The following is an 18,463-nucleotide window of genomic DNA, read 5'->3' as shown; positions in this document are numbered from 1 at the left end:
TATATATATATATATATATATATATATATATATATATATATATATATATATATGTATATATATATGTATATATATATATTATGGTTTCGCCCGCTACTGGTATGCTAAGCTTATAGCATTGTTGTAATTTTGTTGTGATGGCTTTTATCTGTAAATATTATCATGCAGTTCTGTTATATAATTTTCTTCACACTATGTGATAGTTTGCATCTGATTGCCACCTTTTGTTCTGTTTTCTTTTTCAATTGGACCCGAGGAAGCGGCTTTTCACCGAGAAACACGTCGTGACTGTACTTTATGTAAATAAATATTAGAACCTTTTTTATCTGAACTTCTATCTCTTTAACATTTTTGGGTGCCTCCAGCACCTGTTCCAAAATGAGGAAGGGTTCTGCTAAACAAATACATCAGATTAAGAGAACAGCTGCTAAAATACCATTACAAAGCAGAAAACACATATTTGAAGCTGAGAGTGCCTCCGGAGACCCACAAACATCCAAATGCAGGATTCTTTAAAGAATTTCAGTGCATAAACCTTCTATTCAACCACACCTAACCTAAGCTCACAAGCAGAAGCAGCTGCAGTAGGCCCAGAACTATAGAAAATGTTCAGTCTTGTTTCCTGATAAGTGCCGTGCAACTCTTCATGGTCCAAATGGAGTGGTGGATGTGTCAGAATCTCATATTAATGCAGAGAACTGATCATCCCCCTTGCCCAAATCATATACAAATGTTAAATGTTTTGCAGATAATTTGAGTGAATTTCGAAATTTGTGAGTATGATCAGAAACAGAATTAGATTTTTGGAAGTAAGCTGTTTATTTCTATAAGGTTAAGAATGAGATAGTATTGAAGAGATGTTCACATGTTATGCAGTATTGTTGTGTTAGTAAGTTCAACCATCTAGGGTCAAGATATACACTGCTTAAGCTAAGCCTATTTTATACGCAATATGTTAATCACATAGTGTTCACGCATATCTAATAAGCTGATCAATAATATACACTTTATGTCGGATTGTGTTAAAACAGTAGGCCTTAAGCCTTGTGCTTGCTACTACCACTTATAACCACAAGGGGCATCTAGAGATCCCCATCTAAAAAATAAAAAGTGAGGTCATGTACATGTATTTTTAGAAGGTTATAAAAAGAACATGACTTCATGTAAAATTAGTGTTGGGCGAACACCTGGATGTTCGGGTTCGCGAACGTTCGCCAAACATGGCCGCGATGTTCGGGTGTTTGCGCCGAACTCCGAACATAATGGAAGTCAATGGGGACCCGAACTTTCGTGCTTTGTAAAGCTTCCTTACATGCTACATACCCCAAATTTGCAGGGTATGTGCACCTTGGGAGTGGCTACAAGAGGAAAAAAAATATTTGAAAAAGAGCTTATAGTTTTTGAGAAAATTGATTGTAAAGTTTCAAAGGAAAAAATGTCTTTTAAATGTGGAAAATGTCATTTTTCTTTGCACAGGTAACATGCTTTTTGTCGCCATGCAGTCATAAATGTAATACAGATAAGAGGTTCCAGGAAAAGGGACCGGTAACGCTAACCCAGCAGCAGCACACGTGATGGAACAGGAGGAGGGCGGCGCAGGAGGAGAAGGCCACGCTTTGAGACACAACAACCCAGGCCTTGGATGAGGACAAGAAGCGTGCGGATAGCAATGCATTTTGTCGCCATGCAGTCATAAATGTAATACAGATAAGAGATTCCGTAAAAAGGGACCGGCAACGCTAACCCAGCAGCAGCACACGTGATGGAACAGGAGGAGGCGCAGGAGGAGAAGGCCACGCTTTCAGGCGCAACCCAGGCCTTGCATGAGGACAAGAAGCGTGCGGATAGCAAAGCATTTTGTCGCCATGCAGTCATAAATGTAATACAGATAAGAGGTTCCGTAAAAAGGGACCGGCAACGCTAACCCAGCAGCAGCACATGTGATGGAACAGGAGGAGGTGCAGGAGGAGAAGGCCACGCTTTCAGGCGCAACCCAGGCTTTGCATGAGGACAAGAAGCGTGCGGATAGCAATGCATTTTGTCGCCATGCAGTCATAAATGTAATACAGATGAGAGGTTCAATAAACAGGGACCGGAAACGCTAATCAATCACAGATGTTCATTGTTCATGTTACTTGGTTGGGGTCCGGGAGTGTTGCGTAGTCGTTTCCAATCCAGGATTGATTCATTTTAATTTGAGTCAGACGGTCTGCATTTTCTGTGGAGAGGCGGATACGCCGATCTGGGACGATGCCTCCGGCAGCACTGAAACAGCGTTCCGACATAACGCTGGCTGCCGGGCAAGCCAGCACCTCTATTGCGTACATTGCCAGTTCGTGCCAGGTGTCTAGCTTCGATACCCAATAGTTGAAGGGTGCAGATGGATTGTTCAACACAGCTACGCCATCTGACATGTAGTCCTTGACCATCTTCTCCAGGCGATCGGTGTTGGAGGTGGATCTGCATGCTTGCTGTTCTGTGGGCTGCTGCATGGGTGTCAGAAAATTTTCCCACTCCAAGGACACTGCCGATACCATTCCCTTTTGGGCACTAGCTGCGGCTTGTGTTTTTTGCTGCCCTCCTGGTCGTCCTGGGTTTGCGGAAGTCAGTCTGTCGGCGTACAACTGGCTAGAGGAGGGGGAGGATGTCAATCTCCTCTCTAAAGTCTACACAAGGGCCTGCTGGTATTCTTCCATTTTGACTTGTCTGACTCTTTCTTCAAGCAGTTTTGGAACATTGTGTTTGTACCGTGGATCCAGAAGGGTATAAACCCAGTAATTGGTGTTGTCCAGAATGCGCACAATGCGTGGGTCGCGTTCAATGCAGTCTAGCATGAATTGAGCCATGTGTGCCAGAGTCCTGCCAGAATCCTCATCATCCTCTTGTGAGCGTTGTGATAGTTGTGATGCATCATAGTCGTCATCTTCTTCCTGGTCTGCTTCTGCTGACCATTCGCGCTGAATTGTGGAAGTCCAACGTGCACCGCTCTGGCCCTCGTCAGTGGTGGCATGAAATTCCTGCTCCAACTCCAGCTGTTCCTCCTCCTCTTCTTCGTCATAGCTGCTGGGGCCAGCGTTTCCTGAGGCAGGTGGCCTGATGTTGGTATCATCACGCTGATCGTTTTCTCCTTCACATTCCCCCAGTTGCATCATGACAGCTGTTTCCTTGATTTTCAACATTGACTTCTTCAGTAAACACAGCAGTGGTATGGTAATGCTGACTGAAGAGTTGTCACTGCTCGCAAGCAACGTGGATTGCTCAACATTTTGGAGGACTTGGCAGAGGTCAAACATGTTGGCCCAATCGGATCCACAGAAGCTTGGCAGCTGACCGGATGCGCCTCGGTACTGCGCCGTCATGTACTGGACCACTGCACTCTTCTACTCGAAAAAGCGGGCTAGCATGTGCAGCGTAGAATTCCAGCACGTAGGGACATCACACAGCAAGCGATGGTGGGGGAGATTGAAGCGCTCCTGCATCTTGGCGAGTGCCCCCGAAGCAGTACTGGAATTTCTACAATGTTTGGCCACTCGTCGCACCTTCAACAGAAGATCGGCCATGCCTGGGTATGTCCTCAGGAACTGCTGAACTACTAGGTTCATCACGTGCGCCAGGCAAGGGATGTGTGTCAGCTTAGCCAACCTTAAAGTGCGAATGAGATTACTCCCATTATCACACACAACCATGCCCGGTTTCAGGTCCAGCGGTGCCAGCCACAAATCCGTCTGTTCCTTTATTCCCCTCCAAATTTCCTCCCCTGTGTGCTGCTTATCCCCAAGGCAGATCAGCTTCAGCAACGCTTGCTGACGCATGCCAACAGCTGTGCTTCCACGATCCTACTGCTGCTGGGTTAGCGTTTCCGGATGAGGTACAGCTTTGAGATGCGTTGGAGGAGAAGGAGTCAGAGAGGTAGGTGCTGCTGTTGTTGTTATCCAGTGGGAGGGACGGCGGTGCAGCTGTTTGCGGCGTGGGCAACACCCGCGCCGTAGCAGGTGAGGAATCGCTGCCAGGCTCCACAAGGTTCACCCAGTGCGCGGTAAGGGAGATGTATCGACCCTGGCCGAACGCACTCGTCCAGGTGTCAGTGGTGAGGTGAACCTTGCAGGCAACGGCATTCTTCAAGCTTCGGGTTATTTTGCTGACCACGTGCTCATGCAACTCAGGCACTGCAGAGCACGCAAAGTGGTAGCGGCTGGGAACCACGTAACATAGGATGGCCACTGACATCATGCCCTTGAAGCTGTTTGTCTCCACCACTCGATATGGCAGCATTTCGCAGGCCAGAAGCTTGGCTATGCTGGCTGTTAGTGCCACGGCCCGGGGGTCATTTGCTGGCAATTTCCTCTTGCGCTCAAACATCTCCAAGACAGACAACTGAACCGTAGGGCTGCACACTGAAGGGCTGTTGGTTGTTGTGTTTGATGAAGACTGGGAGACCTCAAGAGCACTATTCCGGAAAGTGACATTGTCAGCGTCGTCTGATGTTTGTGAATGTTGTTGTGAACCACGCAATGGCTGGGCTACTGCTGCTGCTGAGGAGGGTCTGGTGGTGAGTCTGGTGACCCCAAGGGAGGCAGTGTTGCTGGTACCCTGTCCTGACGCGTTTGCCCACAGAGTGGGATGTTTGGATACCATGTGGCGGGTCATGCTGGTGGTGGAGAGGTTGCACACCTTGCAAATCACCATGGTACCATCCTCACTGCAGTCTTCAAAGAAAGGCCAGACTTTGGAGCACCTGCCTTGCTGGCGATTTCTGTTTGCGCCTCTTTTGCGTCTCACTTGAACTTCCACGCTTGTGGTGCCTGAAATTTCGCGCCGCCTACCTTGTGGCACAAGGCGAACTCGTGCAGCAGTGGGTTCTTCAACAGACTCATCTGTGCTGCTACGACGGCGATGTTCTCCTTCACATACAAAATCTGGGTCTCTGTCAACATTGTCCATACCCTCCTCCTCTTCCATCTCCTCAAACTCGTCATATGTGATTGTGGGCCGCCGCCGTGGAGTAGAGCTCCCCAGAACAACCTCTGCGCAGCTCACTCCAACGTCGTCTTCCAGATCTTCTCGGCCGACCTCCTGCAATTGAAACCCCTCCTGAACAACTTGCTCTGGGATTTGGGTTTCAAAGTCCTCGGACTCGCCTTGCATTTCAGTGCGCGGTGCATTTCCCACAGTAAATGGTTGTGAATCCGGGCACAACATTTCTGGCTGTTCCATTGACCTTTGAAAGGTGGAAGTTTGTTGGGCTGGGAATAGCTCCTGCGAATACCCCATTGTGTCCTGAGGAAATTCTTCGGACTGGTTATTTGGCAGTTGTGTGCGTGGTGTCGCTGCCGGTTGTGTCAGCTTTGTGCCCACTGGCTCCTTGTAACTGGCTGAGGACTCGGACCTCGTGCGTGATGTGCTGGTGCTGCTTAACCCACTGCTGGATGCTTGAGAGGTCATCCAATTAATTATCTGGTCCTGTTCTTTTGGATTTGTGAGGGTTGATTTCCTGGACAACATGGGCGGTATTGAGTGGGTTTTCTTCGGTGCTCCACTGTGGCCTGTACGTGAACCATCAGGGGAAACACCTCTTCCCTTGCCCCTCCCTCTTTCACAGGATTTCTTCTTCATTTCACTTATCCTTAAAGTACACGCTGACTGGCAGCAGTACAGTGGCAGTACAGAAATGCTATATAGTGGTGGGTGAGCGGTGTACTACTATTCCCAGCAGCGACACAGAGCACAATGCTATACAGTGGTGGGTGAGCGGTGTACTACTATTCCCAGCAGCGACACAGAGCACAATGCTATATAGTGGTGGGTGAGCGGTGTACTACTATTCCCAGCAGCGACACAGAGCACAATGCTATACAGTGGTGGGTGAGCGGTGTACTACTTTTCCCAGCAGCGACACAGAGCACAATGCTATACAGTGGTGGGTGAGCGGTGTACTACTATTCCCAGCAGCGACACAGAGCAAAATGCTATACAGTGGTGGGTGAGCGGTGTACTACTATTCCCAGCAGCGACACAGAGCACAATGCTATACAGTGGTGGGTGAGCGGTGTACTACTGTTCCCAGCAGCGACACAGAGCACAATGCTATACAGTGGTGGGTGAGCGGTGTACTACTGTTCCCAGCAGCGACACAGAGCACAATGCTATACAGTGGTGGGTGAGCGGTGTGCTACTATTCCCAGCAGGGATGAGCAGAAACTACGCCAGTGCGAATTTACGCATCGTAGTTTGCATCTACGCATCCTAGTTCGTAGGTGAAGTTGCAGAACTACGCTTACGAATTTACGCGTAGCGAAGTACCGCTACGCGTAGCTTACGCTTACTATGCGTAGTTAACATGTGTATTGCGTAGTGAACTACGTATGCATTACTCGCGTCTATTTTTCCGCGTACGATTGTATGCTTACAAATTTACGCATTGGAAAGGGGAATGTACGCATAGAAGAGTTACCGGAATAAGCATCTAAAGAGGAATTAATGCGTAAAATTTTCTGCATACAGGCATAAGCATCTGCATACACTACGCTTCGCACTACGCTTAATTGCGTATTTTAATGCGTATTCTACGAAATGCATACGAAGCGAATATTTGATTTTGAAGCCGTAGTTTGGCGAAGCGTAATTGCGTAAAACTATGCATAGTTCCAGCGTAGCGAAGTTGGCTGACTACGACCATCCCTGATTCCCAGCAGCGACACAGAGCACAATGCTATACAGTGGTGGGTGAGCGGTGTATTACTATTCCCAGCAGCGACACAGAGCACAATGCTATACAGTGGTGGGTGAGCGGTGTACTACTGTTCCCAGCAGCGACACAGAGCACAATGCTATACAGTGGTGGGTGAGCGGTGTACTACTATTCCCAGCAGCGACACAGAGCACAATGCTATACAGTGGTGGGTGAGCGGTGTACTACTATTCCCTGCAGCGACACAGAGCACAATGCTATACAGTGGTGGGTGAGCGGTGTACTACTGTTCCCAGCAGCGACACAGAGCACAATGCTATACAGTGGTGGGTGAGCGGTGTACTACTATTCCCAGCAGCGACACAGAGCACAATGCTATACAGTGGTGGGTGAGCGGTGTACTACTATTCCCAGCAGCGACACAGAGCACAATGCTATACAGTGGTGGGTGAGCGGTGTACTACTATTCCCAGCAGCGACACAGAGCACAATGCTATACAGTGGTGGGTGAGCGGTGTACTACTGTTCCCAGCAGCGACACAGAGCACAATGCTATACAGTGGTGGGTGAGCGGTGTACTACTATTCCCAGCAGCGACACAGAGCACAATGCTATACAGTGGTGGGTGAGCGGTGTACTACTATTCCCAGCAGCGACACAGAGCACAATGCTATACAGTGGTGGGTGAGCGGTGTACTACTATTCCCAGCAGCGACACAGAGCACAATGCTATACAGTGGCGGGTGAGCGGTGTACTACTGTTCCGAGCAGAGACACAGAGTGGCAGTAAACACAATGATATACAGTGGTGGGTGAGCGGTGTACACAGAGTGGCAGTAAACACAATGCTATATAGTGTGGGTGAGCGGTGTACTACTGTTCCCAGCAGCGACACAATGACTGGGGGGACCATGGCTAGCCTGGCTGGAGAGAGAACTACCCTGCCTGCCTACCCAAAGCTAAACCCACAGACAAATGGCGGAGAAATGACGTGGATCGAGTATTTATTTACCCGAACCACGTGACCCGTTCGGCCAATCAGAGCGCGTTCGGGTCCGAACCACGTGACCCGTTCGGCCAATCACAGCGCTAGCCGAACGTTCGGGGAACGTTCGGCCATGCGCTCTTAGTTCGGCCATATGGCCAAACGGTTTGGCCAAACACCATCAGGTGTTCGGTCGAACTCGAACATCACCCGACCAGGGTGATGTTCTGCATTACCCGAACAGTGGCGAACACTGTTCGCCCAACACTATGTAAAATCCCCTACCCCGACACCATATTGGAAAAATTACAATAAAAAGGCCTGGCAGGCTAGCACATTGGAGCATCAAGCCTGAAACTCTACTGAGATCGATTGAGGCCTAGCAAGAGACTACCTTCCATTGTGACTCTGAAACCCAAAGAGAGGTAATATGCAATAATTCTTGGTGAATTCTTTGACAGTTAGTCTATGCAAATGTTAAGACTTGTCATTTTCACACTTCAGCAGTTTTTTGAGTTTTTTAGATAACTTTTTTCTATGCTCTATTTCATATACATCAGTAAGCATTACTGTTCAAATGCAAATGCAAGCTTAGAGATAATTACCAAGCTTTGATTGATTAAGATATATCTACTTTAAGTTTTTTATATAAGAATAGAACTTCATATATCATTTTTAAGGATAAAGCTATATTGTGTGTAACATACACTGTACAATCTCGAGACAATAATTATCGATGAAGGATAAAAGCTACAGTAGAATATTTGCTATATTGAAATGGACTGGTTTAACTAAAGGAACTTTGAAAACGTATTTTTGGATGAAAATGTATTTTTTTGGATGATTGACAACAACTGGAGAGATGTATATTCCTGTATATATATGCTTTATCTAATTTTTATAACAAGATAATTTTATAAAATTCAACAGCTGGGTGTTGCGTATTTCTTTCAGAGGTAAAACTGTTAACCTATAAATATTGTGTTTATAGTGAGATACGCACCCACTATTGTCTAATCCTGGCCCTTTGAGGTAGTTGATAATCATTTTAAGCAGATATCGATCAGATATTTGACAGATGGTTGGTTAACAGCAGTGATCAGCAAAAATGCTAATATACGTTAAATGTGGTGTTTCGTCTGTCAGTGTGAACCGTGCCTAACCCTTACACTACCTGATCGATGTGTACACACGCTGGACATTTTACAGCACTTTATTACACAAATGTAGGAATGTAATGTGATTTCTGCCCATTAGAGATTAAAACATGACTTTGGGTCAGCTGTGTTATTTTTGGTGGGTCTTTTGCTATGGTCCATGTGGTCCATGTGAGGTCATGTACATGTATTTTTAGAAGGTTATAAAAAGAACATGACTTCATGTAAAATCCCCTACCCCAACGCCATATTGGAAAAAGGGAGGGGGGACACCAAGAGCCCAATAGTGTGATATTGTATAGATGATAATTAATAATGAGTAATATAACAATGTAATACTCACAAACCAGGGTTAATCACAAACCAGGGTTACCATTAGGCAACCACTGTGAAGGCAGGTGGGGAGATTAACCTGACCCCACTCAGGATTAAAAGTCGCTCTCTGTAGATGAGAAGAAGATGGGTACAACCCTCCACCAAGAGTGGACTTAGCAATATGTAGAAGCTTTCCAGAGGCGCCAATAGAATAAAAGTCACTTAAACAAGCTTAAAACCGATGGGGCAGTGGTGGGCCTATCCCATCCATGCAGACAAAGCAAACAAAGGAAGGACTGTGGCATCAACAGTCAAACAACAATGTATTTATACTCCACAGTAAAAATAGGCAACGCGTTTCACGGGCTCAATCCCGCTTCATCAGGCCAATCAAAAAGGAGCATACAGCTTAACAGCATCAAAACCACACTGAGCGCCTCTGTCATATTGGAAAAATTACAATAAAAAGGCCTGGCAGGCTAGCACATTGGAGCATCAAGCCTGAAACTCTACTGAGATCGATTGAGGCCTCACCTTCCATTGTGACTCTGAAACCCAAGAGAGGTAATATGCAATAATTCTTGGTAAATTCTTTGACAGTTAGTCTATGCAAATGTTAAGACTTGTCATTTTCACACTTCAGTAGTTTTTTTAGTTTTTTAGATACCGTATTTCGCGCCGTATAAGACGCTCCAGAATATAAGACGCACCCAGGTTTAGAGGGCAAAATCCAGGAAAAAAAAATATAAACTAAACCTGGTGCGTCCATATTTCAGGAGCGTCTTGTACATGACCTCCCCCAAATGGTGTCCTCCTGTGTAATGCTGTCTGCCCCCATGTGTCCTGCTGTCTGCCCCCATGTGTCCTGCTGTCTGCCCCCATGTGTCCTGTTGTCTGCCCCCATGTGTCCTGCTGTCTGCACATTGCTGTCTGCCCCCATGTGTCCTGCTGTCTGCCCCCATGTGTCCTGCTGTCTGCCCCCATGTGTCCTGCTGTCTGCCCCCATGTGTCCTGCTGTCTGCCCCCATGTGTCCTGCTGTCTGCCCCCATGTGTCCTGTTGTCTGCCCCCATGTGTCCTGCTGTCTGCCCCATGTGTCCTGCTGTCTGCCCCCATGTGTCCTGCTGTCTGCCCCCATGTGTCCTGTTGTCTGCCCCCATGTGTCCTGCTGTCTGCACATTGCTGTCTGCCCCCATGTGTCCTGCTGTCTGCCCCCATGTGTCCTGCTGTCTGCCCCCATGTGTCCTGCTGTCTGCCCCCATGTGTCCTGCTGTCTGCCCGGGTCCCCCCTGTGTGTGCTTGCCGGGTCCCCCTGTGTGTGCTTGCCGGGTCCCCCCTGTGTGTGCTTGCCGGGTCCCTCCTGTGTGTGCTCGCCGGGTCCCCCTGTGTGTGCTCGCCGGGTCCCCCTGTGTGTGCTCGCCGGGTCCCCCTGTGTGTGCTCGCCGGGTCCCCCTGTGTGTGCTCGCCGGGTCCCCCCTGTGTGTGCTCGCCGGGTCCCCCCTGTGTGTGCTCGTCAGGTCCCCCTGTGTGTGCTCGCCGGGTCCCCCTGTGTGTGCTCGCCGGGTCCCCCCTGCTTGCCCCCCTCCTCGTATCCCCCCTGTGTGTGCTCGGGCCCCCCTCTGATTGAGAAGCGGCAGCTCTTACCTCCTCCATCTTGCCCGTGGCGATTGAAGACATCCTGCTTCTGTGGGCGTCATCGATGACGCGTCATTACAAGCCGGCACTACAGGAAGCCGCCCACAGAAGCCGGATGTCTTCAATCGCCGCGGGCAAGATGGAGGAGGTAAGAGCTGCCGCTTCTCAATCAGAGGGGGGCCCGAGCACACACAGGGGGGACACGAGGAGGGGGGCAAGCAGGGGGGAAGGAGGAGACGGCCACAGCAGGATACACAGGCAGGGAATCCCCGACGGCGGGTCGCGGTTCGTATCGGCGGGCGTTCGTAAGTCGGGGATTCCCTGCCTTTGCCGTATAAGACGCAGGGACTTTTTTTGGGGAGAAAAAGTGTGTCTTATACGGCGAAAAGTACGGTAACTTTTTTCTATGCTCTATTTCATATACATCAGTAAGCAGTACTGTTCAAATGCAAATGCAAGCTTAGAGATAATTACCAAGCTTTGATTGATTAAGATATATCTACTTTAAGTTCTTTATATAAGAATAGAACTTCATATATCATTTTTTAAGGATAAAGCTATATTGTGTGTAACATACACTGTACAATCTCGAGACAATAATTATCGATGAAGGATAAAAGCTACAGTAGAATATTTGCTATATTGAAATGGACTGGTTTAACTAAAGGAACTTTGAAAACGTATTTTTGGATGAAAATGTATTTTTTGGATGATTGACAACAACTGGAGAGATGTATATTCCTGTATATATATGCTTTATCTAATTTTTATAACAAGATAATTTTATAAAATTCAACAGCTGAGTGTTGCATATTTCTTTCAGAGGTAAAACTGTTAACCTATAAATATTCTGTTTATAGTGAGCACGCACCCACTACTGTCTAATCTTGGTTATGACGACCTCAAGGCTGGCCCTTTGAGGTAGTTGATAATCATTTTAAGCAGATATCGATCAGATATTTGACAGATGGTTGGTTAACAGCAGTGATCAGCAAAAATGCTAATATACGTTAAATGTGGTGTTTCGTCTGTCAGTGTGAACCGTGCCTAACCCTTACACTACCTGATCGATGTGTACACACGCTGGACATTTTACAGCACTTTATTACACAAATGTAGGAATGTAATGTGATTTCTGCCCATTAGAGATTAAAACATGACTTTGGGTCAGCTATGTTATTTTTGGTGGGTCTTTTGCTATGGTCCATGTGTTAGGCCCCTTGAAACAACTTTTCCATCACTTTTGTGGCCAGAAACAGTCCCTCCATGTTTTAGAATTTGCTTGCCCTTTGAAGTCTATGGCGGTTCGCATGGTTTGCCAGTTCGTGAACGTTTGCGGCAAATTCGCATTTGCAAACAAAGAAGTTTGCAACATCACTAGTGTGGACCATTGTGATGTACCCAAGAGAAAAATGAGCTTGCTTATTTACCTAATTTGCTAGATGAAAGCAGTGGGACACAGTGATACTGCGTACAGGCTTCAATTCAAGACTTCAGAAAGATCATGTGCCCCCCTGGATGATGCTGGTGTAACACACACAGCAAAGGACAGCAATTTGAAGTCTGGAAAATTCCAGGGCAAGGGTGTGAAGTATGAAAAGCTAGGTGGCCATGCAACCAATCCTGCTGCTTTTTTTTTTTACATTTAGAATTTGACATTTAAAGCCTAGCGTGTGCAGCTGGGAGGGGTGATCAGGACACAGGACAGTTGGAACTGTGTCTCCTGCTCCTTGTCACCTCCTTTCAACCAAAAAGATGGCTGCCCCCATGACAAAGATGGCAGCCCCCATGAATCACAAACATTTGCCTGTTCTTTTAAAACAGGGTGGGTAAGAGATTATATTACCTATCTATTCTAATTAATATAACTAATGTAACTTGATGACAGTATGTTTGTTTAGGCTGAAGTTCCCCTTTAAGACTTTGCCAAATCCAATGCTCCAATATGGGGAAGCCTCTCTGTTTGCTGTTTTTTGGGTGGTTTTTAAGTGTGGTGTCACAGTTCACTCACCTCTTCAACTACAAGAAAGGCCCAGGAGTAGTCTTAGCTACCGTAATATCTATGTTACGGCAGAGCCCTTATTACACTTTCTCTTACAGGGCTATGGAAACCATTTTGCCCATGCGATAAAGCGAGGTGCAAAAATGAAATCATGCCTAGCAAAGGATGGGTTCAATCCATCAACCTCTGGGTTATGGCCCCAGCACACTTCCGCTGCATCACTCTGCTTACGTTTGTATATAACCTTCTAGTTTAAGAAGGGTACATTAGTTGAAATAGTTACAGTATTATCTATGTTACAGCAAGGCCCTAATGACACTTTCTCTTATGGGGCTATGGCTGGCTTCAGCATGTAGCGTTGGTGGTATAGTGGTGAGCATAGCTGCCTTCAAAGCAATTGACCTGGGTTTGATTCCTGGCCAATGTATGTGAGGTTGCTTTTGACATCCTACAAATCCCTAAGCAAGCTCATTTTTCTCTTGGGTATAACACAATGGTACATGCTAGGCTGGCTTCAGCATGTAGCTTTGGTGGTATAGTGGTGAGCATAGCTGCCTTCAAAGCAGTTGACCTGGGTTCTATTCCTGGCCAATGTATGTGAGGTTGCTTTTGACATCCTACAAATCCCTAAGCAAGCTCAAATTTCTCTTGGGTATTTCACAATGGTACATGCTAGACTGGCTTCAGCATGTAGTGTTGGTGGTATAGTGGTGAGCATAGCTGCCTTCAAAGCAGTTGACCTGGGTTTGATTCCTGGCCAATGTGAGGTTGCTTTTGACATCCTACAAATCCCTAAGCAAGCTCATTTTTCTATTGGGTATATCGCAATGGTACATGCTAGGCTGGCTTCAGCATGTAGTGTTGGTGGTATAGTGGTGAGCATAGCTGACTTCAAAGCAGTTGACCTGGGTTCGATTCCTGGCCAATGTATGTGAGGGTGATTTTAACATCCTACAAATCCCTAAGCAAGCTCATTTTTCTCTTGGGTACATCACAATGGTACATGCTAGGCTGGCTTCAGCATGTAGTGTTGGTGGTGTAGTGGTGAGCATAGCTGCCTTCAAAGCAGTTGACCTGGGTTCGATTCCCGGCCAATGCATGTAAGCTGGCTTTTGACATTCTACAAATCCCTGGAAGACAAGACAAGAGAGGAGGAGGTGGAGGGGAGGAAGAATTACACTCCCTGATTGATGTATACGCTTGCAAGATGTTATAAAGTAGTTTAGGCCTGCAATTTAGCATTGAATGAGATTTCTGCCCTTAAAACACTGCTTTGCGTCAAAACCAATTTTTTTTCCGGGACTTTTGACGTCTATCCCTCTCAACCATGTCTCCCTCCAGGTGTTACACCCTTTGAAACATCGTTTCCATCACTTTTCTGGCCAGCATAATTTTTTCAAATTTTCCAAGTTCGCCTCCCCATTGAAGTCTATTGCAAAAGTTCGTGCGAACCGAACTTTTGCGGTAGGTTCGCGAACCGGGTTCACGAACCTAAAATCGGAGGTTCGGCCCATCTCTATAAGATAATACAGGAATACAAGAATAACCTGATCCCACAGCACAAGGTAATGCTTAGTCAGTCACTGGATGAAAGCATGGAGAATAGGCAAGTCGAGTTCACTCAAGAGTTCTCTCAGATCCATAGGATGGGTGTACGGTAATGGAGATGCATGAACAGGTAGGAGACATAAGGAGGACCTGTTAAGTTGTTTTTGAGTGAAATAGCTTTGGATTTCAGTAAATATGATCTCCTTCCTAATGCAGTAAATTAAACAAATGAACATTTTCAGTTCTTTACAACCTATAATATGTTTTGAAACTCTTTTTTCATGTTTGCAGGGATGAGCAGAAACTACGCCAGTGCGAATTTACGCATCGTAGTTCGCATCTACACATTGTAGTTCATAGGCGAAGTTTCAAACCTGCGCTTACGAATTTACGCGTAGCGAAGTACCGCTACGCGTAGCTTACGCCCACTATGCGTAGTTAACATGTGTATTGCGTAGTGAAATACGAATGCGTTACTCACGTTTAATTTTCCGCATGCGATTGTATGCATACATATTTACGCATTGGAAAGGGGAATGTACGCATAGAAGGGTTCCCAGTATATGCATTTCTAAAGAAATTAATGCGTACAATTTTCTGCATACGGGCATAAGTATCCGCATACACTACGCTTCGCACTACGCGTAATTGCGTATTTTAACGCGTATTCTACGAAATGCATACGAAGCGAATATTTGTTTTCGAAGCCGTAGTTTGGCGAAGCGTAATTGCATAAAACTACGCGTATTTCCAGCGTAGCGAAGTTGGCTGACTACGATCATCCCTGCATGTTTGAAAAACATACTGTTATTATTAGGAGCTTTGTTCAGTAACATTCAAATTATACCCTGATGGTTGATTACTCAGAAATTATGTTGACTGCCGCTTGCATCAATTATTTAGTGAAATAAGAGAAACATATGATTTGCATAATAATTTGAAATGCAGTGTAGTTTGATAATTATCAATAGTGAACTTGTGCATGCTAATATGCTGATGCAGCGTTTGCCTTGTTTCCCCATGTAAAGTCTCATGGAGTATTTTGCACACATGATTAGGTATACCAGGTTTGTAATTCAAACAGGAGACAAACAAACACTGAAAGGGGGAGGGAGACGTTTGAAAGTGAGGTACAGATATTTACGATAACATCTACAGCATGATGATTCTGCATTTTGTGATGGTCAGTTGCTGAAGAACTAAAGAAGTAAATGCACCTCTCTCAGTAAATAAATAAATAAATAAAATAAAAGCACAATGTGATTTCCCATGGATTCATGTTTACCTCTGGACATAGTTCTATTTTTTATTTCATAGAAAAGAATACACTGCAAATCTTTAACCACTTGAGGACCGCGGTGTTAAACCCCCTAGTGACCAGGCCATTTTTAACTAAATGGGCCACTGCAGCTTTAAGGCCTAGCTGCAGGGCCACACAACTCAGCACACAAGTGACCCCCTCCCCCCTTTTCTCCCCTCCAACAGAGCTCTCTGTTGGTGGGGTCTGATCGCTCCCCCAATGTTTATTTCTTTTTTTTTGTAAATATTTTCTTTTTTAAATAAATGTACTTATTTTTTTTTTTATTAGTTTTCCCTCCTTCCCTCTCTCCCTCCCCCAGTCAGCCTATCACAGTGATCGGCTGTAATATGCTTCAGCCTATCACAGCGGATCACTCCTGTGTCCCCCAGGGGGACACCCATGTCATTTGGCTGTCCCCAGTACATCGCCTGAGATCGCAGCGATGTACAGTGATAAAAGCCGTCTAACAGTCTCCGATCAGTGATCGCCGCTGGGAGACTGAAGGTGGAGCTCCGTCATCCAAGCAGAGATGCGTGCGCTCCTGCAATCCCCATAGGAAGCCATTCACGCCAATCGGCGTGGAGTGGTCCTTGTGCTGCTGTCGCAATCATGCCAATCGGTGTGGAGTGGTCGGCAACAGGTTAAAGCAGAATTCAACATTTTAAACATAATTATTGTATGATTTCATCTATTCTTTATTGTATGTATCAAACATGTGGAAGCAAATGGCTTGGATTTTATAATTCCACTTAATAATTTCACCGTATACACTTATTTAAGTTTTTCTGGGATAGAGCTAGCTTTATTTTGGGGGTTTTTTGTGGAGATGATTTGTAGGTAAAGAGGCATGGAGTCAACATACTTAATTTTTAATATTAATGTTTGCTTAGGAGTCATATTTTTTCTTTAAAAAGCTATGTAATGTACTTAGTGTAGTAATTTGTAATTATCACATTCTAAGGCCTCTTTCACGGTGGGACGGTGCGTTTGATGCGACGTTAAGGTTGTATAACGTGTCCCTAATGCAACGCATTGAAAGACTAACTTGGACGTTATAGTACATTCTTTAGCCCTGCATTTGGTGCGCCGTTTTCATCACACAGTAATGGAACGAAAATGGTGCATGCGTTACATAAAAAAAAATAAAAAAACATTACTGAGCATGTGCAACACATACAACACAGCAGATTTATTGCTAAACGCACAGCATGCAGCACTTTCTAAATATTGCTACACGTTACACACAACGGAACGTGTGCACTGTGAATGTTGCACAGACTTAATATTGCTATGTCTTAGTCCACGTTAAAACATTTTGTAACGTGCGACTTTAACGTCACACTGTAAAAGAAACCTAATTGTATGTAATTATAAATACGTGCACAGTAAAATAAATTGGCGCTAGTCTACTTTAGGGGACCCAGCAGGAATCCTCATAATGATCAGTACTTCAATCCCTGTACCCTCTTACAGCACAAAGCATTGTGATTGGTCAAATAGTGTGGGAATAGTTTACTACAACCTATTGGAAGTCTAGCAGCTTCAGAGGGCGCTGCCCATCCAACCGTGTTAGCTGAATTTCATTATGAGGTTTCCTGCTGGGTTCCCTAAAGTAAACTAGCATCAAGAAACTTGGACATGGAAATGCAGAGTATATAAAACTGCTGTTGTTACTTACGTGGTCCTAATAGATAACCTGCACTGTTCAACGTCCAACCACGTTTGTCTTTACCCTACGAAGAAATGACAATTTAAGCTGAAAAAAAAAATGTAAAAGGGTATAACAGGAAAATTAAAGCGGATCCGAGATGAAAAACTAACTATAACAAGTAACTTGTCTATATAGCTTATCTAAAGTTTAGATGGTTTACACAGCAAATCTAGCTGCAAACAGTTTTAATAGAATATGATTATTTATTCCTGTGATACAATGACAGCAGCCATGTTGTTTGTAAACATTACACAGAGGCAGGCTTATCTGTATCTTGAGCCATCAGCCTAATCCCCTCTCCTCCCCTCTGCCTCTGAAATCAATGGCTAGTAACAGGCCCGTTTTTAGCGCCGTGCGGCCCGTGCCGCCGCCCGGGGCGCTGTTGGGAGGTGGGTGCTGAAATGGAGGGGGGAGCCGGAGCCGCGGGGAGGGCAACCCGACCTCTCCCTCCCTCTCCCCGGGCCGCCCTCCGTGCTCCCCCCTCAGATGCAGAGCGCAGCAGCAGCCAGGGAGGAAGCGCTGTAAACAACATACCTCCCTGCGTTCCAAGCGCTGCTCTCTCGCCGCCGGTCTCTTCCTCTCTGCCGCCTATACGATGATGCACACACTAGTTCCGGCTAACAGGAACCAGCGTGTGCATCATCGTATAGGCAGAGAGGAAGAGACCGGCGGCGAGAGAGCAGCGCTTGGAACGCAGGGAGGTATGTTGTTTACAGCGCTTCCTCCCTGGCTGCTGCTGCTGCTGCGCTCTACATCTGAGCGGGGAGCACGGAGGGCGGCCCGGGGAGAGGGAGGGAGAGGTCGGGTTGCCCTCCCCACGGCTCCGGCTCCCCCCTCCATTATGGGGGACAGCTACCTATCTAACCTACGCTGGGGGGCACCTACCTATCTATCCTATACTGGGGGCACCTACCTAAGCTAACCTACCCTGGGGGGCAGCTACCTATCTAACCTATACTGGGGGGCACCTGTCTAATCTAGCCTATACTGGAAGGGGGGGGGGCAGCTACCTAATCTAACCTACGCTGGGGGGCACCTACCTATCTATCCTATACTGGGGGGCACCTACCTAATCTAACCTACCCTGGGGGGCACCTACCTAATGTAACCTACCCTTGGGGGC

General features: G+C 46.3%; 1 protein-coding gene across 1 annotated transcript in view; it reads right to left on the bottom strand.

Moving 5' to 3' along the window:
- GAL (galanin and GMAP prepropeptide) overlaps positions 1 to 18,463 on the bottom strand; it is an 851,723-nt gene that overhangs the window by 378,340 nt on the left and 454,920 nt on the right. Inside the window, exon 3 of the mRNA XM_068260562.1 lies at positions 17,308 to 17,362. Within this exon, the coding sequence (XP_068116663.1) occupies positions 17,308 to 17,362 (55 nt within the window). The remainder of the gene's footprint in view (positions 1 to 17,307; positions 17,363 to 18,463) is intronic.

The sequence above is a fragment of the Hyperolius riggenbachi genome, chromosome 11 (assembly GCF_040937935.1).
Source record: "Hyperolius riggenbachi isolate aHypRig1 chromosome 11, aHypRig1.pri, whole genome shotgun sequence".
NCBI classification, from domain to species: domain Eukaryota; kingdom Metazoa; phylum Chordata; class Amphibia; order Anura; family Hyperoliidae; genus Hyperolius; species Hyperolius riggenbachi.
The sequence above is the reverse complement of the archived record's forward strand: the minus strand, read 5'-3'. Positions and strand labels throughout refer to the sequence as shown.